We start from the raw sequence: 23128 nt of genomic DNA, 5'->3' as shown, positions 1-23128 counted from the left end.
CTTCTATTATTGGTCATTTAGATTATTTCTGATTCTACTATTGTAATGTCCTATAAAGTTGTCCTTACTCCTAAAGAATTTGTGGACTAGTATTGACTCCTCCCTGTTTCAAGATCCGTCATTCATCTCTGATACCACAGCTGTTCAGAAAGCCGTCTAATGGGACAGATGCCAAGATCTCCATCCAAGTGTTCCTGGATGTGTAGACTGCTATTACTCAAGAGACCTTGGCTAAGAGTTCTAACTTGTTCAAACAATGTCCTCCACTGAGTAGCTAAGCACACACTTTACTGAGACTTCAAGCTATTGAAATCTATGAACTATCCTTACACATTCACACACCACCGTCTTGATGATGTAGACATGTGTCTGTCAACAAAAGCAGCAACAGAAAAAAAATCTCAACCAGTGAGAAATTCTCAAGTAAGATTCTAACAACTCTGGCTCAGTTTTCTCTGACCTAAGCACAAGTCACATATCCCACATAGAGTATCATGACTATCACATATCCCACATAGAGTATCATGGCTATTGATACATGACTCTCAAATATTTTTATATGATTGTTGTTTTCAATGTGTGTTCTAATTAAAAGACCTCAGGTAGAAGAGTCTAATCTGTGCTGTCCAATATGGCAGTCATTAGCCATTTGTAGCCATTGAGCTTTCAAAATGGGGTTAGTCCAAAATGAGATGTGCTGTGCATGCAAAATTCATACCAGGTTTCAAAGACTTGGTGCAAAATAATAATAATAATTTAAAATATTACATTAAAATTATGTTTATTGATGGCATATTAAAATGTAGTATGTTTGATGTACTGGATTAAGAAAATTAACTGCTCATTCACATGACATTTAGAAGTTAACTGAATGCATTGCAATTTTCATTTTTATCGGAATGAACAGGTAAATGACCTGAATGATCTACCTAGTTCCATTTAGGTTCCAGTTCCTTTAGACAGAGATTCTAAGCTGAGAAGCAGATGCAATAAGATGCTGATTCCACATCCAGAAACAATTAAACTCTAGTTTACCAGTGAAATAAAATGAAATCAAGTAAGAAATAGTAAGGGAGCTGTACACCAAGTAACTTGTCCCTAGGACATCAATGTTAGTTTTCTCCAAAATAGCACACTCAGTAACATTTGATGGATAGTGTGTAATGTAGGCAAAATTATTCTTTTAGTTTAATTGGGAATCCATGTCTGCAGCCTATTTTTTAATGAGTGTTTATTAAAATCACAGGATGAAATAGTCCTCTTAATTACTGGTGGCCTATGGATTAGCAGTCACTCTCCATTACACTGTCAGCGTGTTAAAACTGCACTTCAAGATCAATTTCTCAATGACTGCAAGAATAGCAAGTCCTGGAAAATGCTGTCTTAAAAGACCTCGATGTAAAGCCCCTCTTCTTCTGGCTATGTTAGCAGATGATGGAGAGTGTTAGCTACTACAGAGCTGAGAATCAAATAATCCACAGCTTGGTGGATGCTTTTCTTTTATTTGTTCATTTTTGGTTGTGCTTGGTCTTCGTTCCTGGGCGGGCTTGCTTTAGGTGCAATGCACGGCTTCTCACTGAGCTGGCTTTTCTGGTTGTGGAGTACAGACTCTAGGGCACAGCCTCCATAGTTGAGGTGCACGGGCTTAGTTACTCCACAGCATGTTGGATCTCTTCTTTCCGGATCAGGGATCAAACCTGTGTCCCTTGCATTGGCAGGTGGATTCTTTACCATGAGGGAAGCCCCAGATGGTTTTCGTTTAATATATTTTTGTTCGTGATTCAGGTGGTCATTTTGTGATTTGGGGAGTTTGCTTTTAACTCCATGAAAACATGATAAATGAGAGTTTATCATGTTTTTAATTATTCAGTAACTCGCATGTGTGATTCCTGTTGCCAGCTCAGCGTAGAAGGAGAAATAGATGTATCAGAAAACCTGACTCAAACTTGTGAGCAGTATGATCTGACCTAAGCCCGTTTCCTCATGTATAAGAAGATAGTTGTCTTTGCCCTGCTATTTTTCAGAGCTATTCTGAGAATTAAGGATGATAACCATTGTTAGGTGATCATAAGACAACGCTCAGCTTTGTTTGGAATATAATCAAGTGTGAAAGAGTAGAATAAGCATGGGCCGAAGACTGGTTTCTGTTACTGACAGGGCTACTCCAGGAGGAAGTGGGAAATTTCTGTTGGGAAATTTGCTTTATTTCTTTCAGTCTTAACTTTGCTGTCTCAGTCATCCACACATACCTATAAATACAATTATGGGAGAGAATGAAAATATTGAGTAGCTTTTTTGGGGAATACAACACAATGTCAGTGGTAGGCGCTCAGTACATAATTATTTATCCTCCATGACCCCAATCCAAAATTAAGTGAGGGGGCAGTAGTGTTGTAAATGCTATCGTTTCTTTTCCTCGATGATTAACTCAAAATCTTCGGATAAGTGAAAGGAGAAAAAATGGCTTGCACAAAATTAAGTGTGTTTAATTAACCCCGGATGGTGCTGATAGATATAATTGTATTTAGGTCCTAAACCTAGTGCAGTCCTACGTGACTCTTCGGGTCCCTCTGTATGTCTCCTACGTGTTCCACTCCCCCGTTGGGGTCGGAGGCTGGCAGCATTTTGACTTGAAGTCCGAACTCCGTCTGACATTCGTGTATGACACTGCCATCTTGTGGACCGATGGAATTGGCAGCCCCCCAGAAGCTGAACTCCAAGGTGAGTTAGCAGAGACTTGGAAAATTAAAATTTTTCTTACCTATATGAATGACTTAAGTGACATTTTAACTGCAGCTGAAAATAAGAGAAGCAACTTTCAATAATTGTACTGTTACAGTTCATACTTTAAAATAATTTCATTTTGTCATAGAAAAATCTATTTTAACTAAATTATATCAATGCCTCAAATTTTTCCATTTGTGACTGTTAAATATAATGTCCATTTAAGGTAATTAATCACTCATGCGGTATACAACACAATCTATCTCTCCCTCTAGATTTTAGATAATGGATGGAGGAAGTTCCAATTGAAAGAAAAGAACGAATTCAGAGAAAAACTTCCACATTTTTGTTTCTGAAAATGGGAGAGGCATTTTAAAGCCTAGTATAAACTGTGTCCCAGATTCTATTTCTGGGTTTACAGCTAACTAGCTTTGTGATCTCAAACATATTGCTTAATCTCTGGCACTCAATTTCTTATGAAAGAGACTAGACTTCTAATATTCTTTCAGTTTAAAAATTCTGTTATTTTGTAATACTTAAGCTGAATGCCTTGGAAGAGTGGTGGTATGAGCCACTAACTGTGGGGCCCCGAAATCATTTGCCCCAAACAATAACTTAGTTTCAATCTCAGTGTCAGAATCATAATTCAAAGTCCATAAGCATAAAGTGAATTACTCTATTGGTAGAATTCATGCTGTTTCTTTTCAGGCACATACTGCTGTTCTGGTTCCTTGCATGTCTGACCATCATTACCTTTTACAAGCCCGAGAGAAAATACTGTAGATATTTTCTCAAAAATCTCAAAATCTATTATCTTAAACAGATTAAGATTACCTTAAGGCTATGTGAAAGGAAATATGATCACCTTGAATACACCTTTTAGATCACGGCAAATGTTTTAATCCCGTATCTTGCCTTAGAAATGTATATTTAAGTGAATCTTACTGCAGATTCATCTCTCAGTTCTCAGCTTCCACATAAGAATCTCATGTTTCCTTCTTATACCTGGAGCCAACTTTGATCAACTCGCTAAATTTCTTAGGAAGGCTTTGGAGTTTTCATTAAGCCTATAACATTTGGAATTATTCTGGAGAACAAAAACCTGTTTCCACCTACATTGTGCAGATCTTCAAAGTTTGACCAGTTCATTCTGTCTCTCAATTTACACTTTAATTTATGTGGACTGAAGCTTTCAAAAATACCTGGCCTCTTGTCATCAGTCTATATATTTCATATGGACCTCACTCGTATGACCTAATTTTATTTTGCCTGCCTTCCAGACAATTCTTCTTGTTAGAAAAACAGACCAAAATAAGAATACTTCTGTCTCTCTGATCACTTAGAATTTTTCTGATAATACCCTTTGGCTAGAATGCTTAAAGATGAGATGAATCTGAATTTGGTTTTGGAAGAAACTCCATACATGAGGGGCTGCTGGTCACCAATATTTCCACCCTTGTGCATCATCCCATCCTAGGTTCTCTCTACCCAACCAGCATGCGCATCGGTGAAGAGGGGCGTTTGGTCGTGAACTTCAAGACGGAGGCTCAGTTCCATGGCTTGTTTGTGCTGTCACATCCTGGTAAGCCCCATTACCCACAAACAGCTGCTCTCCAGACAACAAGAAGATAGGTTTTCCATATTCACGTGTGCTTCCACATGCTTACCTCTGAGCTTTGAAGCCCTTAATTTCAAATTAATTATGTATGTGCAAGTATCTACACAAGGGCTTAATCATTGTTCAGCTATATGTCTCATAAGCTACAAAATCATCACTTTCTAGAGAAAATACCAAAAGGTTAAAGTTATATTAATTTAAAAGAAAACTCGATCGAGAGTTCCCTGGTGGCCAAGATCCAACATTTTCACTTCCGTGGCCCGGGTTCAATCCCTAGTCAAGGAACAGAGATCACAAGCCATGTGGTATGGCCAAAAAAATAAATTAATTAAACAAAAGAAATAAAAGAAAAATCTACCGAGTTAATTAAGAGGAATTTTCCTTTAGATAGAGAGCATAGCCACATTTCCATTCTCTACTTCAAATGCGTTGTTCAGAAATTTGAATTTTGATCATTTATTCAGCAAGCACAGCTCTTTTCCAGGTATTGTAAGAGACTGTTATAATGGTGTCCGAAGTAGCATTTCACTATGATACCTAGTTTCAGGCATGTTAACTTTCTAAAGTATTAGCTACGTAATTTTACTAATTTGGTGGATTGTGCTATGCATATCAATAATGTGGCGGTCACTAATGTCCCATGTTTAAGCTTTTCTAAAAATTCCATTTCATCAGAAATAACTTCTTATTCGACTTCACATTACTAAACTGGCTTGCACATTTTACTGGTGTGCCAACTCATGTCAGATTGGAAGGGGAAAATAGTTCACGTGCTGTCTTCTGTGTCCTTCCTTTTTCTGGATCCAAGCTCTAAACAAAAGAGAGACTAAGGCTGAAGATACAGGAAGAGAAAGATGGTTTGCTGTAATTTTGTGAGTCTGAGTTCCAAAATACAGAACCAAAAAAGAATCATTTAGCTTTATTGCAGCTGACTGTTTTGGAAAAAATGAGGATTTCCTGGTCTTTACAGTGTCCTTCTGCATGTCTACCTTTCTAATAAACTGAGTCTTTGTTTAGACACCATTGAGGCAATCTAATTAAAATCAGACTCCCTTTATAAATTGGGTTTTCCCGGATCTGTCTACCCAGATGCGAGTAGACTGAGGTTCACTTCATAGCTTCAGTGCACAATGAATGCATTCACATCAGCCTTTATTGAACGGCTGTGCCTCCCCGGAAAGTAGCCTTGAACCATCTGAGCATTTCTGTACGATTATTTTTTGGCAGAATGATAGAGTGGGAAAAGCACTGCATTAGGAATGAGAAGGCACATATCCCAGCTGTGATCCGGAGAGTCACACAGTCACTCTTAGTCCAGTTGCTTTATCTGAGAAATGAGGATAATTATGTCAACTTTGCAGGCTTATTATAAGAATACATGCAAATAAGGTATCATAAGGCACTTTGAACACTCTAAGCTGTTATGACCCTTTTAACCACTAGACCATTATTGTTGTTGGCACTTTTCTAGCATCCTTCACGAGCTCAGTGATCGTGTCAGTCGATCATCCAGGTCTAACCTTTTCCCTGCGTCTCATAAGAAGTGAACCAACCTATAACCAGCCAGTCCAGCAGTGGAGCTTTGTGTCTGACTTTGCAGTAAGTGACTAAGACTCTTCATTTATCTTTGTTACTTCCTTTGATTGCGCCTCAGATTTTTAACTGAAAAACACGACCTCTCTGCTCCTTAAAGGTCCGTGACTACTCAGGTACCTACACAGTAAAACTGCTGCCGTGCACCACTCCATCTCACCAGGAATACCGCCTGCCTGTCACCTGCAACCCCAGAGAGCCTATCACTTTTGACCTTGACATCCGCTTCCAACAGGTGTGTCTCATAGAATGCTTTTCCCGTGTGTACGTTTGTGCGTTTGTGTGTGTGTTAGGTGCTCAGTCGTGTCTGACTCTGCGACCCCATGGACTGTAGCCCGCCAGGCTCCTCTGTCCATGAGATTCTCCAGGCAAGAATACTGGAGTGAATTGCCATTACCTTCTCCAGAGGATCTTCCAGACCCAGGGATCAAACCCTGGTTTCCTTCATTGAGGGCAGATTCTTTATGGTTTGAGTTATAGGGAAGTCCCTTTTCCCGTGTAGAAGCCCACTTTGTTAAAGGCATAGTTTACTTTTATCAGTTAAAAAATTTTTTTTCTCACCCATTGACTTCAATTCTTGCATGCTGAGAAAAAAGGAAGGGAGCAAGAGAGGAAGGACAGAGGAAAGAATTGCCCTTTATTCCTTACTGGTTCAGTATACCAAATCCACAGTTTAAGAGTATCTAAGGGTTACTTTTTCTTATGTGATCTGGTCTCCTCTGGAGTCTGCTGCCTTGGAGATTTGAGACTTTTCCCCAGAGTTCTGCACTTCTTTGTCTTGTTTTTGATCATTGGGGAGAATGAATATCCTGTAGTTTATGCCACCTCAAAGTACCTAATTGTCAATATGCATTAAAAGAAATATGATGAAATCTTTTGCCCGAGAACTTGCACTAAATGTTGGCCTTCCACTGACCGTGATATTTACACATCCTTTATATATCCCGATAAATCAGTGGAAATAAGCTCAAGCAATGCTACTTAGTCCCATTCAAAAACTGATTTAACCTTGGAACTTCCCTGGTGATCCAGTGGTTAAGGCTTCAGCTTCCAATGCAGGGAGTGCAGGTGTTGATCCCTGGTCAGGAAGCTAAGATCCCTCATGCCTAGCAGCCAAAAACACCAGAACATAAAAACCAGAAGCAATATTGTAACGAATTCAGTGAAGACTTTAAAAATGATCCACATCAAAAAAATGTTTTAAAAAATGGTTTAAAGTTGACCATTTTGCCTTCTTAAGAAGGACAAAGCCAGTGTTAGAATTCCTTAAGTCGGTTTGGTTGACATGAAAACTGATCACAGTGCAGTGTTTAGTGTTTTTTATGCCAGAGTACAGTGCGTGTGTGTTTCTGCAAATAATGTGCTTGTGCGCCACCAGAACCATCAACAACACATAAGAGGGCTTTTACGCTTGGTTTTAGGTCAGTGACCCAGTGGCGGCTGAGTTTAGCTTGAACACCCAGATGTACCTCCTCTCCAAGAAGAGCCTCTGGCTGTCTGATGGATCCATGGGATTTGGGCAGGAGAGCGACGTTGCCTTTGCAGAAGGTATCACTTTACAAATGAGAGGTCTGCTCTGTCTGTTTGCCATTGTGTCTGTTATCCTTTGCTTTATCGGGATTGTGATTGAGGGGGCCAGTTACAACTTATTTTATGGTTTTGAGAATGTAACTGGGTCTTTATCATTTTGGCAGGGATGGGGGAGGGGATCATTGAAACTGGATATGTATTTAATGTGCTTTGCGACCCCATACACTATAGCCTTCCAGGCTCCTCTGTCCATGGGATTCTCCAGCCAAGAATACTGGAGTAGGTTGCCATTTCCTTCTCCATGGGATCTTCCTGACCCAAGGATCGAACCTACATCTCCTGCTTTGGCAGGTGGATTCTTTACCACTGAGCCACCTGGGGCTTCAGATATATGTTACAGGATGATTTTTATTCTCAGAAAATCAACCTTTATTTCCCTTAGTGAAGTGAAAGTCTCTCAGTCATGTCTGACTCTTTGCAACCTCATGGTACAGTCCATGGAATTCTCCAGGCCAGAATACTGGAGTGGGTAGCCTTTCCTTCCCCAGAGGATCTTCCCAACCCAGGGATTGAACCCAGATCTCCCACATTGCAGGTGGATTCTTTACCAGCTGAGCCACAAGGGAAGCCCAAGAATACTGGAGTGGGTAGCCTATCCTGTCTCCAGGGGATCTTCCTGACCCAGGTATCAAACCAGGGTCTCCTGCATTGCAGGCGGATTCTTTACCAACTGAGATTTCCCTTAACTAAGTGATTTTTGAAACAAGTCTGGAATTTTTTCCTTGAATGTTTTTTATTTTTCAGTTTGTGTACACTCAATATTTCATACACTCAAGTACATAATGTAGCTCATGGGTTGGGGTTGTGCCTGTCTTGTTCAGTGGTATATTCCCAGAACCTAGCAAAATGCCTTGTACACACAGTAGGTGGTCAGTAGTGGCCGTGAAATAGATAAGGAAATACCAGGGAGTTTCACTAAACCCTCCTTTAAAAGCAAATAGAGCTATTTTGGCTTTTTATTGGTGTTTTCTTTTTTGTGTTACCCTATAATGACTTTCTTACATCTTGCCAGCTAATGTATTGTGTAAACTGGACTTGAACTACAGTGGGATGTTATGAATGTTAAGTTATAAGCCATGCCTCGAGGTTATTCCCACTGGCATGTAAGGGTCAATAAATCTTTAGTACTTGTGGTCATCTGCCAAGTGGTCCTATCTGAGGCCTGGGAGTGGACCAGACCCTGAAGCTCATGCAGGAAGTTCTTCAACATTTGATACCAGATTAGGAAGAGAAGGGAATAAAGTGTCATTATTGTCATAAACTGTTTGCTGTGTCATACAGACACACTGTATCCCTTAATAGAAAGGACATTTCCTCATATCTGTTGCAGGTGATATCATTTACGGTCGGGTCATGGTGGATCCGGTCCAGAATCTAGGTGATTCCTTTTACTGCAGCATTGAGAAGGTGTTTCTGTGCACTGGGGCTGACGGCTACGTTCCCAAGTACAATCCAACGAATGCAGAATACGGCTGCTTGGCTGATTCGCCTTCACTCTTATATAGATTTAAAATTGTGGTAAGTGCTCTGACCCAAACAGTGCACCAGATTAGACCAAGTTAATTGTTTCTGTCTTCTATTTTAAAACAAAAGCATCTTTTAAAATGAAACCAAATGGTGACATTTTATGGTTAAGGGTATTTGCACAAAACTAATAGGAAAACCTCCTGCGTTTGCAAACGCTGGCATTATCCACAGCGATCCTCATTTTCCTTATTGCCTAAAGGACAAAGCTCAACCAGAAACACAAGCCACCAGCTTTGGAAATGTCCTGTTTAATGCCAAACTGGCGGTGGATGACCCTGAAGCTATCCTCTTAGTGAATCAGCCTGGATCTGATGGATTTAAAGTCGACTCAACACCACTCTTTCAGGTGAGCCAGAAACAAGGTTACTTAAGACAGCTGTGCAATCACTTGCAAGCCACTTAACATCGGAATGCCTCAGACGTTTCTCACGTAAGAGGCAGTAATTGCCATATTGTGTAGAGTTAATGTGAACTTTGAGTAAGATAATGCATGTAAACCACTCCGGACCATCCTGAGTGCATCATGAACACTCCATAAACATTGGCTATTATTATGTTTATCAATATATTCATCGTGTTTTATGTCTATATGTAATGAAGACCCTTATTCAGCCCAGAGTATAAATCTAAACCTGTTAGTTAGGAACTCTGGTGGTCTTCTTCAAAATCTCCTTTCATTTGACTTTTCATGACTATCTTTATTAGAGTGATCTTAAATGAACAGCTGGACTCAGGAAAACAATTGTGCACAGCACAGAAATCTCCATTCTTCATAGACCAAAATAGGAAGCGCTAACCTAGAGACAGAAGGTAGAAAGATACCCAGGAGACCGTAACAGTGAGCAGACAAATGAGACAAATTCAGAGATGTTTTCACATTGTGAATCCTTAGGGTAGCAAGTGCATCTTTTAGGATGTTTACTGAAAATTGACCAAATAGGATGGGCTGGAGAAATATATTACCCTTATTCCACTGAGGGTTTCTCTTGTGGCTCAGCTGTTAAAGAATTCACCTGCAATGCTAAAGACCTGGGTTCAGTCCATGGGTTAGGAAGATCCCCTGGAGACGAGAAAGACTACCCACTCCAGTATTCTGGCTTAGAGAATTGAATGAACTCTATAGTCCATGGGGTCGCAAAGAGTTGGGCACGACTGAGCAACTTTCACTTCACTATTTTGCTAAAGAGGGAATTTAAGAAAGCATGTCTGTTATCCTGAATCTTTTCAAATAGGAAGTTGAAGTATGATTTTTTTTAATATTTACTTGTTAATTTATTTATTGACTGTGCCAGGTCTTAATTGTGGCAAGCAGGATCTTTAGTTCCAGCACGTGAACTCTGAGGTGCGGCATGCAGGATCTAGTTCCCGGACCAGGGATTGAACTCAGGCCCCGTGCATTGGGAACACATAAACTGAGCCACTGGACCACCAGGGAAATCCTGACTTTTTTTGTTTGTTTGTTTGTTTGTTTTTATTGTTAACCCTCAAAGCATTTGACCTGAAGTCAAATCCTGAAGTCTTTGAAGAACCTTCTTTTCACAGACACTGAAAAAAGCAGAAAAAAGTTTTCTATGGCCTTATATGTAAATACACAGCAAGACCCACTAGAAAAAGAGTTCTGAGCTTCAGAAAGTCTTACCTCTAATCCTGCCTCTGATTCTAACTAGTTCAATGATATTGGGCAAGTCACTTAACTGCTCTGTATTCTCATTTGCTCATTTTAAAACGTTTTTTAATTTTTAAATTTTTATACATTTTTTAAGGTTACTGTCTTATTTACAGGCATTAATATTACAAGATATTGGCTCTATCTCCACGTCATACAGTACATCCTTGTAGCCTATCTTGCATCCAATAGTTTTTTAATCTCCCACTTCCCAATGCTTATGTTGATCCTCCCCTCTGCTGGTAACCACTCATTTATTCTCTGTATCTGTGTCATCCGCTCATTTTTTAAGTGAATGCGTTAGACTGTGTGGTCTGGAGTTCTCTGCAGCCCTGACAAATATTTACCAGCACATGCTCCCTTAAGAGTTGCACAGAGTATTTTACAGAGTGCTTTACACAAAGCCTTGCGCAGACTACACATGTAACGATGTTAAATATATTAATTCCGCAGACTAAATTGAATGATTATTCATGATCTTTGTTATGAATTTCTCTTGCTGAGAGTCATGAATTTTTAGATTGGCCTAGGATTAAATCTTCTAATGAGTAGAATTGTGTTTCTAGGTTGCTCTGGGTCGAGAATGGTACATACACACCATCTACACAGTAAGATCGAAAGACAACGCCAACCGAGGCATTGGCAAACGCAGCGTGGAGTACCGGTACCACTCTTTGGTGAGTCAAGGGAAGCCCCAGGCAGCTACCAAGAGCCGGAAGAAGAGGGAGATCAGAAGCAGCCCTCCGCTGGCGTGGGAAATCGGGGCTGAGAACAACCGGGGAACAAACATCCAGCACATCGCCCTGGACCGCAGCAGCAGGACGCAGATCCTTCGCGGGAGGGTTTCCCCTGACGGCGTCCTCCCCCGGGAGCTCAACAGTCCCAGCTCTGAGGTCAGCCTGCTCACAGTGGTGGGGGGCGTCGCGGTGGGACTCCTGGCGGTCATCCTCACTGCCGTCGTGGTGATGATGCACCAGGGCAAGAAGGGTGCCAGGAGGAAGGACACGCCCAAGGACCCTGGCAGCCGTGAGCCCATGATGCCCTCGGTGAGCCACCACAGCGACAGCTCGGAGGTTTGATGGCAGCCTTTTCCTCCAGTGCCCAGGAAAAGACAATCGAAACCCAGTGCTTCTGTCGACGGCAGAGAATTGGGGACTTCTGTGACAAAGCTGCTCAGAGGACCTGACTGTACTAGTGAGCGTTGATTCACATTCTGTCTGCGTTCAGGCATCAGAGGACACCTTCAGACCATAGACCACATCTTTCCTCTTGCCCAGAAGGCATCAAGTATATATCCACGTGTACACACAACCATGGTAGACGGCGACGAATGTACTCACCTTAGGCATTTTCTCTACACAGTGGAGATGAACCTGGTGCTCACAGACTCCTTCAGAAACTTAACAGGAGTCTCTTGTTGCTATATTGGGGTGAATCTTGAAGGTGCAATTGTCACACTGTTTATTCATTATATAACGTTTTAGTACTCCGAAGGTTTCCATCAGTAGTCTTGAAGAATGATAAACACACTGTTTATGGTGACAAGTTTTCTAATAGGTGAAGACAGCATGGAATTATGACCAAGGGTAGCTCAACCCACAAATCACCTTTTTTACCTACTTGAGAGGGAATGGAAGGAAAGATAGAGGGCAAGTAGCTCAGCCACTTGCATTTGCCTTGTTCCTCATCTTCGTCGGATCCTTCTTGTTTCATTTGCTTATTTAATTTTAAATTAAACCAAAGAATACGTTGAGTCTGGAGAGGATGGTTGAAGAGAGACTGCTCTGTTTGGGTACATAGTAAGAAATAGTAGAATTCTTGCATGATAATATACCTTATTGGTGCTCATTTGTGGGACATGAGCAGGATGGTGACAGTTTGATGATGAAGAAATGCCATAGAGTTAGATCCCCAGTTACAAGACAATGTTCTCGAAGAACTGAGCCTAGATGTTTGCAGTATTGAACCCATAAATGATAAGGAGAAATGTCATTATGATGGTGAAGGGAGAAAGTGGTATTTATTAATATAATATGTTTAACCAAAGTGCCTCTTACATATACTTTATGGAGTAAAAGAACATTTTGACGATGACACATGAGGTTAACCCTCACAATAGCATTACACAATGAGGTCCAAAACTTAAATTGTCCAAAAGGTATTTTATTAGCTTTCTAAGCAGCACCTGGTCCAAACAATGGGAATCCCTTCAACCGTCATTCCAGAGATGATCTTAGAGATGGCCAGCATCACTCATCATATTCTTCTTCTTCTTCTTTCGTCCATGCCACAAGGCATGCAAGATCTTACTTCCCCAACCAAGGATCGAACCCGTGCCCCCTGCAGTGGAAGCTCAGAGTTCTAACCACTGGACCACCAGGGCATCCCCAATCACATTTTTCTTTGATCAAAGAAGAAAGCTTCAGCTCTCTGACATCTTCAGTTCAGTGAAATGAACTGCATTGTGGTCCATCTCAGTATCTAAAAATACTGTCTCCAGGGTTAAAAACCAAGGAACTTGAGTGAGCTTGTTTGATAAGCCTCCCATTGTCTTTCTGAGAAATGTGCTTTCACCAAATAGCAGCATTTTCAGTTGATGAGGGAATATGTCAGTAGTTTAGTGACCAATCTTCCAAAAATTAGTACATATATTTCAAGCGGAAATAGGTCAGCAGGAAAAGAACCTGACCTAAAGACTCCCTCTCAAGTGCTGCCTGGGATTCCCTCTCATGCCTAGGTATAACCTGGCCAAGCTGGACATCCTGGTGGAGTGGAGATGTTTAGAAGGTCAATGACTCATCAGTAAAGAAACTGCCTGCAATGCAGAAGACACAGGTTCAATCCCTGGGTCAGGGAGATCCTCTGGAGCAGGGCATGGCACCCCACTTGCCTGGAAAATCCCATGGACAGAGGAGCCTGGTGGGCTGCAGTCCCTGGGTGGCAAAGAGTCAGACCCGACTGAGTGACTAACACAGTCACAGCGGCCTCCTCAGGTCATTCAGGCCCTTTCAAGTTGGTGTCTGTGAGCCCCAACATTTCTCGTCACTGAAAAAAAGAAGTGACTTTGATGCTGGGAGAGAGGCCGGAAATAACCAGTGCTTCCCTCTCTTCTTTGGGGCAGCCCTCAACTTGATATTCAAAGCCTTTTAAAGAATAGGGTAGACTGTAGTCTTCTTCCATTGGGGAGTACATAAATATCACCTACAACAGTGTAGGTGGTCCATGGAAGGACTTCTGTACACAGAGAGTACTGTATGACCCAGGAGATCACTTACCAAATAAACATTAATACTTTCTTAATGATCACTTTTCCTTTTATTTTGCTTTCTGATAGAGGCTTAGCGATTCTTTGGCTACCTCGTGACTTGCGTAAGAACAAGCATTTCTTAAGCAACTTTAAATAGCGTGTGGACTTTTTTTTACAACTTAGCATTGGATTCAGTTTTATGGAAACTTAGAGCAAGTACTCTCAATTGACTTTATATTACGTTTAATTAAGATGCTCTGAGCCTGATTGTCAAACAACCTTGGGGGTTTCTGTCAGAGTATGTTATCAGGGAAGCGTCATTACAAGAAAGCTATTGTAAACCTTTGGGCCAGGCTGGTTTTATACCAAATTTCTCTCTACAATGAGTTGTTCTGATGAGATGACTTTGGATAAATTGGAGAGCTCACGTAATATAGAAAATGCGCTTTCTAGAAAAATCTCCTCTCTGCCCATCTCCTTCTCTACTTCTCTTTCTCTTCTTCCTTCCCCATGGAGGTGGAGGGAAAAAAGCCTATAGGAAATAGGCAGGTACAGCTTTCTTAAGTATGGACTACTTGGACTTCTGCATCATTTTTTAATATATGTATATGTAATATGTGATTTAATAGATGTCTAATCATTAAAAACTCTTGAGTGGAAAAAAAAAAAGGCATCAGACATATGCTTTTCTGTACAGTAAGGCAGACCCTTATAGAATAGTTTCAATATTCTAGTTTTAGAGAATCATTCTAGTAAAATAAATTCCCATATATACATAAAATAAATACCTAAAATAAATTCCCATAGAGGACAGGGTGTGAGCAGTAATCACTCCTTAGATCTCAGTAGCTTCTGACTCCAACAAAATAAGGTCTATTGACATTGCATAGGAAACACAAAACTCAGTATTAAGCATTAACTGCTCACCTGACATATGAACCATGAAACATTAAAATGCATAAGTGTGTTTTAACATATGGTTTTATTTATTTCAGTTCGTTCCCTCAGCTAATGTTTCCTGAAAGTTCCTCTAGGATTAGCCCAAGCTTCTGTTCTTACCCTGGGGCAGGTTACAATCAAATGCAGCTGTTTCTTTGGACTAAAGGGATCAAGATTTGCATTTGTCTCCCTCTTGGATGAAGAAGACACTAAGCCTCTCTGTGAACTATAGTTTACCCATGTCTCTCCACACGAACAGAGGAGTCAGCTCCTCTCCATCTAAAAACCCCACATGTTATGGATCATTCCAAATGCAGTTCTAACACCAAATATTTCAAATCAGAAATTTAAGGGAATCATCCTTTACACAACTGTGCAGAGAAAGCATGTTGCAGAGATGTGGGTCGCTGAGACGCAGCCGACTCTGTGACACCATAGCCCGCCAGGCTCCTCTATCCGTGGAATTTCCCAGGCCAGAATACTGGAGTGGGTTGCCATTTCCTTCTCCAGGGGATCTTCCTGACCCAGAGACTGAAGCCCCATCTGCTGCACTGGCAGGCAGATTGTTTACCACTGAGCCACCAGGGAAGCCCCAGTGATGTGGGAGGCCCAGCGTATTTTTTCTTCTTCATGGAAGATAGGTCTACTTTATTCCAAGGATGTAGTGTAACAGCTAAGCTCTTCCGGTTCTTTAACATCAACCTCATGTCCTAAAGTCGCACATTGTGATTCACGCAAGCATCACGATTTGTGAATGGTATGAACAAAGGTCGACTAGGAATCTGTCGACATTCTACTGCAGAGTGTTTGTGACAACAGGATTGACTCTGGGCTCAATGCCAAGGGATTCAGTTCTGGAAGCAACAAAGAGCCTCTTTATCAAGTCATCTTACCTCTTATTATTTTCCAAGTTACCAACTCCAAAGTGTTAGTCACTCAATTATGTCCAACTCTTTGCAACCCCATGGACTATATCCTGCCTGTGTCCATGGAGTTCTCCAGGCAAGAATACTGGAGTGGATTGCCACTTCCTTTTCCAGGGGATCTTCCCAACCCAGGGATCGAACCAGTGTCTCCTATGTCTCTTGCATTGCAGGCAGATTTTTAACCATCTGAGCCACCAGCCAACTCACCAACTCCAAAGTCAGTTTTCAAAATGAAAACAGAACTGCGTAAAAACCACAGAGAGCCCTTCCTCAGACAAATCGGTGCTAGGGGTTAAAATAGCCCCAGCCTGAGAAATGTTAGGGTAACAATAACAATGAAATGGAATGACATTTAGATTTTAAGAGTTGGAAATTTGATTTCAGCTACTGCTTTGAAAATATCTATTTAGGATTAACTTAGAAATCAATGTTATACTTTAATAGGAAAAAGAAAAAAAATATTTTTAAAGATGCAAATAATTTACAAATTAGAATTCACATAATTGTACTAATGTGAAGGCCAGAATATCATGGATCTTTGAAACTTTCATTTTTTTTCTAGCCATGATAGCAATAATAAAAGGATGGAAACAGGTGTCTTCACTGACCATATGGCAAATGAGTAGAACACAAATGCTCAACAGCCCAACTTGTCAAGGCTTTAAAAAGTATAATTTGGCCAGAAACTATAAATACTACTCTTAACACACACACAGAGGCTCACATGCATTTTTTTTTAAAAAATCACACTTCTAGGAAATAATGACCCCAAAAACCATGGTTTTAACTGGAATTGCCCATTATGAAGATTTTCAAGGTCAACATAATGCTCATTTGTAAAAACAGACCATAGTGGGAGTTTCTTTGATATGAATTCAAAGGTTAAAGTGTTTCCTTAAGAGATCTTTTCCCTAGAACTGATTCTAGTATTATTAATACATAGTGATGACACAGGTTTCTACTTTCTTCTTAGAAACAAACTATCCATATGTTCAAGGTAACCCTGTTTAATTCTCTCTGTTTCCATATCCTTGGATATTAAGAACATAATACTTTGAGGTTTTGGTAGTTATTTTGATAAGAGATTCTAAAACAGAAGTGTACAATATTTTCCTACAGTTTTTACTAAAAAGATTACCAAGAAACCTTTTAAATAGGGGAAGAAAGCTGATTCTTTTAGAACTAAAGTTGATAAGCAATACAGACTAATGTGAGACTCTTCGTTTTCATGGAAGGAAAATGAGAGTGCTGAACTTACAAACTTTTAAACAAGAGCGGGTTTTTTTCCCCTTTCCTTTCAAGTGCATTTGCTTTCTGTTCCTTGATATTTGTTTATATTTTTTCAATATTGTGTTTTGCTAAAGAACAAAGGCAACAACATCCAAAACAACTGCTCTAGCAACAACATCTACTTTTACTATGTTTCCTTTCCTTTTTGCCTCCTTTATTTCCTTGTTTCTCTCGTGGGCTTGTTTTTTACCCTCTCTGAGATTTGTCGTTTTTTCAGTAATGCTTCCCTTTTAGTTTTGAAACCATCACTGTTTTCACTAAATCATTAGTGTTCTCAGTCATCTGAAAGCTGGCAAGTGAGCACAGGGCTTGTGTAGTGTCCTTTTCTTTAGAAAAAGTTAAGGCTTTTGGATGAAGGGGGAGAAAAGAACTTCCTGCAAAAGATCAAAAGCATCGTATTGGATACTGTGATGACAATCTGTGTCTTGATTTTTCTCTCAGTGGAGATTCAACATTGACATTCAAAATGTAAAAAACATCCTTTTAAGAATTTAACTGAGCAAGAATAAAAGGTCAAAGATCACAAGATGAGGTTGTTTTGGATGATGGAATACCTTGGAATGAAAAGAATGGCCAGAAACTTTGTTGAAATGTTAACAGTGTTGAAGTATTTAAAATTACAATCATCAAATGCACAAAACTCTTACTGCTACCCAGATGTGGCTTCCACTGAGTACGTGATTGTTTAGACACTCTCAGTGATTTTCTGCTACAGATATTTATTTTTTCTGATGTTTGAGTGATCCTATAACAGGAAATCTCAGTGCTGTAGCTAAAAAGAAGAAGAAAGAAAAGAGAAATGTAAACTTTAAAAACTAATATTAAAAACAAAGACCATTATAATAAAAATCACTTAAAATGTAAGAAGATAATTATTGGTAAGACTAAAAGAAAATTTCTGTAAGGGCCCGCATTAAGCACATTACAAAAAGAAGTACAAAGCAGACTCTTTGTCTGTCGCTTCAGGAATTTAAGCTTTTGGCAAGATATTTTTTAAGTCCATTTGTTTATACAAAAAAAAACTTTATCCTGGACAAAGTATGCTTTATAATCATTTTAAGTGCCTGCTTGTGTATCAAGTGCCCTCCAAAACACTCAACAAATTTGTATTTATCTAGCCACCAAGTGACATAACTGTGTGTGATAGAATTATTTGAGAACTTAATAGCCTTTGTGATTTTTCCCATGGGAATTCTTCACACACAGTCTAGGTTTTTTTTCTCTATTTACTAAGGCACTGCATATTTGCTGGATATTGAAGTTTATCCCTGGGAATTCAATTATGCAAACAATTTGGAGTTATTCAGTCTTAAGTCCATGTATAAATGAATTCTTGCTACCCCTTGTGTTTTATAACTGCACCTGTTTTCCTTTACAACATATCACATGTTGAATATAAATAAAACCCCTATAAACATAAAGTGTTCAAATGGCCAAGTTATTGGGGTGTATTCTATACCTTTTAGCCACACAAAAATCACAGCATCCCTGTAGTCTGCAATGACTGGCAGTTGCTTTCCATTCTGATTCTAGCCTTGAGCATCTATAGGTTTTCAGCCTGGGACCTGCAGGTCTGCCTACCCCATGACTTCCTTAATGCTGGTGGTAAAACATTGCTGCTCCTCAGGGTCTTAGCGCCTGCCTACCCATTGTAACAGGTGCAGACACAGCCAGAGGGCTGCCAGGGCAATGGATATTTAGAGACAACAACATACTTAAGTGACTAACACTTCACGGGGTGGGGCCGTGGGGGATGAGAGGGAAGGTTGACTAGACCTGGCTAAGCTCTGAAACCCTGCCCAGCTGCCCTGCTGAAGATGAACCAATTCATCCGATCTGTTGCCAAGGGTCTTTACTGCCAAGGAGATTAGTCACTTCTTTGCAAAGTTAACCTAAGTCAATGGGCTTCCCTGGTGCCTCAGTGGCAAAGAATCCACCTGCCAATGCAGGAGACTCAGGTTCTGTCCCTGGGTTGGGAATCTCCCCTGGAGTAAGAAATGGCTACCCACTCCTGGACTCTGGCCAGGAAAATCCCAGGAACAGAGGACACTGGTGGGCTACAGTCCACGGGGTCGCAGAGTCGGACAAGACTTAGCAACTAAACAACAGCAACAAACCGAAGTCAATAATCTCATTTGGTTTATTTTAATATCATTTGATTATTTTAAATCAATAATTTATTAATTTTACATTAGTTCGTATTTATTTTATTTTTGTTGTTGTTGACCACGCTGCAAGATCTTAGTTTCTTTGACCAGGGATTGAACCCACACCCTTGGCAGTGAACGCACAGAATCTTAACCACTGGACCACCAGGGAATTCCCTAATATTTTAATGCTAAAAAGAAACAAAAAGACAGCTCTTTATTGCTACTGAAGAAGTGAAAGTGAAAGTCACTGAGCCCTGTCCGACTCTTTGTGACCCCATGACTATACAGTCCACAAAATTCTCCAGGCCAGAATAGTGGAGTAGGTAGCCTTTCCCTTGTCCAGGGGATCTTCCCAACCCAGGGATTAAACCCAGGTCTCCCGCATTGCATGTGAATTCTTTACCAGCTGAGCCACAAGGGAAGCCCAAGAATACTGGAGTGGGTAGCCTATCCCTTCTCCAGCGGATCTTTCTGACCCAGGGATTGAACCAGGGTCTCTTGCATTGCAGGTGGATTCTTTATCAGGGAAGCCCTGCTATTGAAAAATTACCCCCTAAAATGGGCAAAATACACAAAATTAGATGGGGCTGGGGGAGGGGAAACTCCTGTGTCAAAGTTCTCCCAACACTTCCAAGACTCAAGGGAGAAAAGGTCGTGTTTTAGCAGAAAGGTTGTGATCAGCAACTGAGATGTATGGATGGATTGGTCAGTCCCCACCACAGAAGAAAAAGAAGGTCTGTGTGCTGGAAATTTCCAAGCTGTGAGGGAGAAAGCCTGGCCTTCAGGAGCTTGGGGAATGGAACCAAGAAAGGGAAGACTGACCATCCAGCTCCCCGAGGATGTTGACAGTTAGAACTAAGATCTCCCTGCCAGAAAGTCACAACTACCCCCAGAGGCACTTAATTTAAAGGAAACGTCCCCAAGCCAGAATTAGTCAAAGTGGACCTGACTAGAGAAAAAAGCCATCAGGAGACAAGTCAGGCCCATTTGAGCTGACCCTATACAGACTCCTGCCTAACCACCAGCTGCCATCTCTTAAATGGAAAGTGAAAGTGCTAGTCTCTGCTGCTGCTGCTGCTAAGTCGCTTCAGTCGTGTCCGACTCTGTGTGACCCCACAGACGGCAGCCCACCAGGCTCCCCGGTCCCTGGGATTCTCCAGGCAAGAACACTGGAGTGGGTTGCCATTTCCTTCTCCAATGCATGAAAGTGAAAAGTGAAAGTGACGTTGCTCAGTCGTGTCTGACTCTTCGCGACCCCATGGACTGCAGCCTACCAGGCTCCTCCGTCCATGGGATTTTCCAGGCAAGAGTGCTGGAGTGGGTTGCCATTCCCTTCTCCAGGGGATCTTCCCCACCCAGGGATCAAACCTGGGTCTCCTGCATTGCAGGCAGATTCTTTACTGTCTGAGCCACCGGGGAAGCCCAATAAAACTCTTAAATGTAAGTTTTATTATAATTCAGGTATGACAAGGCCAACAGATTAAGAGATAATTGCCATTGAAAAGATACGTATTATACTCAGCTCCCAAAAGGAGCACCAGGGGAGCAACAGTGTCCATCAGGAGGCGAAAGGAGTGAAGGTGAAGTGTAGGCAAGAGCCACTCCTGTGGTTTCCATGGGAAGGGATGGATAAGGCAAGTGAGCTGGTTTAGGATGAGCTGAATACTGAGCTGAAATGATTAGGTCTGAATCATTTCACTGGGCTGTAGACGGAGCTGCCTCTGCTTATCTAGTGCCTGGCGCTGGGGTGATTGGAGCGCATAGATCTGGACCAGGGTGTTAGAGCCAGAGAAAGGAGGCGGGTGGGGGAGGAGCTCTGCATTGCTTGGTTTGCACAGGAAAGACACACAGGTCTAGGACTTGGTTAGCCTTCTTGGACTCTTTGGCTTCCTTAGTGGCTCAGATGGTAAAGAATCTGCCTACAGTGCAAGAGACTGTGGCTTGATCCCTGAGACAGGAAAGATACCCTGGAGGAAGAAATGGCAACCCACTCCAGTATCCTTTCTTGGAGAATTCCATGAACAGAAGACCCTGGTGGGCTCCGGTCCACGGGATTGCAAAGAGTCAGATGCGACACTTTCACTCATGTTATAGAGTCAGTTGAATCTACGGAAAAATTTGTAAGTTGTGAATTGTCCAAAAATCATATAAAGCATGATACGGCTTCATGGGGAAAAAACAGGTTAGAAAATCAAAAGTAGAGTGGCATCTCCATTTCGCATTTATATGCAGATAGTACCTGTGTGCTGAGGGGAGCATGCGGAGGAGATGTGAGTGCAGATGAGGGGAGGCGGAGGGGGAGAAAGTGAGTGTGGGCGTGACATGGGGAGTATGGGTGGAGTGTGAAAAGGAGTTTGAGTGCATGAGGATTTGTGTGCACATGGGTGTGCAAGCTCTCAAGAGTCCTAGACACAGTGGAAGACTATAATGAGCACCCAGACTTCTAGAACCTAAAAGATTGGAACTGAAGGCAAAAAAAGCAATGGAAGGGCTCCATCGCCTCCCCTACTCACCTCTCCCCAGGAAAACTCAATGATATTTAAGAGCAAGAACTTTGGAGGCATATCTGATTTCCAGTTCCAATCTATCACTCACAAGCTAAGGGACTCTGCATAAGTCATTCAACTTTTTGACACCACTTTCTCCTTTATAATGTAAGAACACTTCTTAGCATCCATGCGGGGCTGAACAGTGTCACACACAGCAGACATTCAATAAAGGGTAACTTTAAAATTTCTATCCCGTTGCTCAAAATGGCTCCCCCCAAAAAAACTACACCATGGCAACAAAATAATCTCCAAAAAAGCAATTTTTAAAATAAAACCTCCATTCACGGGAGGGGGTTCAGGATGGGGAACACGTGTACACCCGTGGTGGATTCATGTTGATGTATGGCAAAACCAATACAATATTGTAAAGTAATTAGCCTCCAATTAAAATAAATTTAAATTTAAATAAATAAAATACATTCACATTCTATGGCGTCTTTATTTTTGAGAGGTTTGGGAGCATGAGTTAGAGAGGAAGAATCATTACAAGCAATCCTTGATGACTTGTGGCTCTTGGGACTAAGGATAGACTGAAAACATGAAGTTCGCAGGCTACCGTTCCCCAGTGATTTCAAATAACACAACCTTTTGCCAGCTTCTCACTTGTGGACACATAAGCAGACTGGAGCCCGCAGGATCACAGTGTCTTATCTCGCCCTCTGACAAAGGTGCTGGGAGGCCGGGATTGGCCACCAGTCCCAGGAGGAGGACACGCGGCCAGGGAGCTGAGGGCAATCTGCCTGGGAGAGGGAGGCGGTGATAAATTTGCAGCCAGAAGCCTCAGTGCCTCTTTAGTCCTTAACATCAAAATCAATCATAATTTTAAGCATTCTGGGGGTTTTGTTGTCACAATTAGAAATTTAGCTAATAATTACTTTGGAATTACAAAGCAGATAGCTAGAACTGGAAAGTGAGCAAATAATCACTTTCGATTGATAAGGCAAATAGCTAGTATAAATGTGTTACTTTGCCGATTATCTAGAGTGCCAGGGGAATCTTCCCAACCCAGGGATTGAATCCAAGTCTCTTGCATTGCAGACAGATTCTTTACTGTCTGAGCTACCAGGGAAGCCCTACTTAAACTCATTAAAAGAAATAATTCTGAAATCGTAATCATGGTCACCCAAAGATCACCCCAGCTACAGCAAGAAAGTTCCTGCTCTAAGTCAGCGATGCCTACTTACTGATTATCCTAAGACTAATGCAAAGTTTTCTTTTCTTTCTTAAAAATAAAAGCAGCATACAGCCTTTCTTTTTTTTTCTTTCTTTTTTTTTCCTTTGTAGCCTCTATGCCTTTTCCTGCTAATGC

General features: G+C 41.2%; 1 protein-coding gene across 1 annotated transcript in view; it reads left to right on the top strand.

Moving 5' to 3' along the window:
• The window catches only part of FREM2 (FRAS1 related extracellular matrix 2), a 156173-nt gene extending 144376 nt beyond the window's left edge, over window positions 1-11797 (top strand). The window contains exons 17-24 of the mRNA XM_068984595.1: window positions 2529-2721; window positions 4202-4306; window positions 5814-5941; window positions 6036-6170; window positions 7357-7483; window positions 8856-9043; window positions 9252-9398; window positions 11285-11797. Of these exons, the coding sequence (XP_068840696.1) occupies window positions 2529-2721; window positions 4202-4306; window positions 5814-5941; window positions 6036-6170; window positions 7357-7483; window positions 8856-9043; window positions 9252-9398; window positions 11285-11797 (1536 nt within the window). The remainder of the gene's footprint in view (window positions 1-2528; window positions 2722-4201; window positions 4307-5813; window positions 5942-6035; window positions 6171-7356; window positions 7484-8855; window positions 9044-9251; window positions 9399-11284) is intronic.
• The last annotated feature ends 11331 nt before the right edge of the window (window positions 11798-23128 follow it).

This window comes from Capricornis sumatraensis, chromosome 12, assembly GCF_032405125.1.
Source record: "Capricornis sumatraensis isolate serow.1 chromosome 12, serow.2, whole genome shotgun sequence".
Classification (NCBI taxonomy): domain Eukaryota; kingdom Metazoa; phylum Chordata; class Mammalia; order Artiodactyla; family Bovidae; genus Capricornis; species Capricornis sumatraensis.
This window is presented reverse-complemented; position numbering and strand designations above follow the sequence as displayed.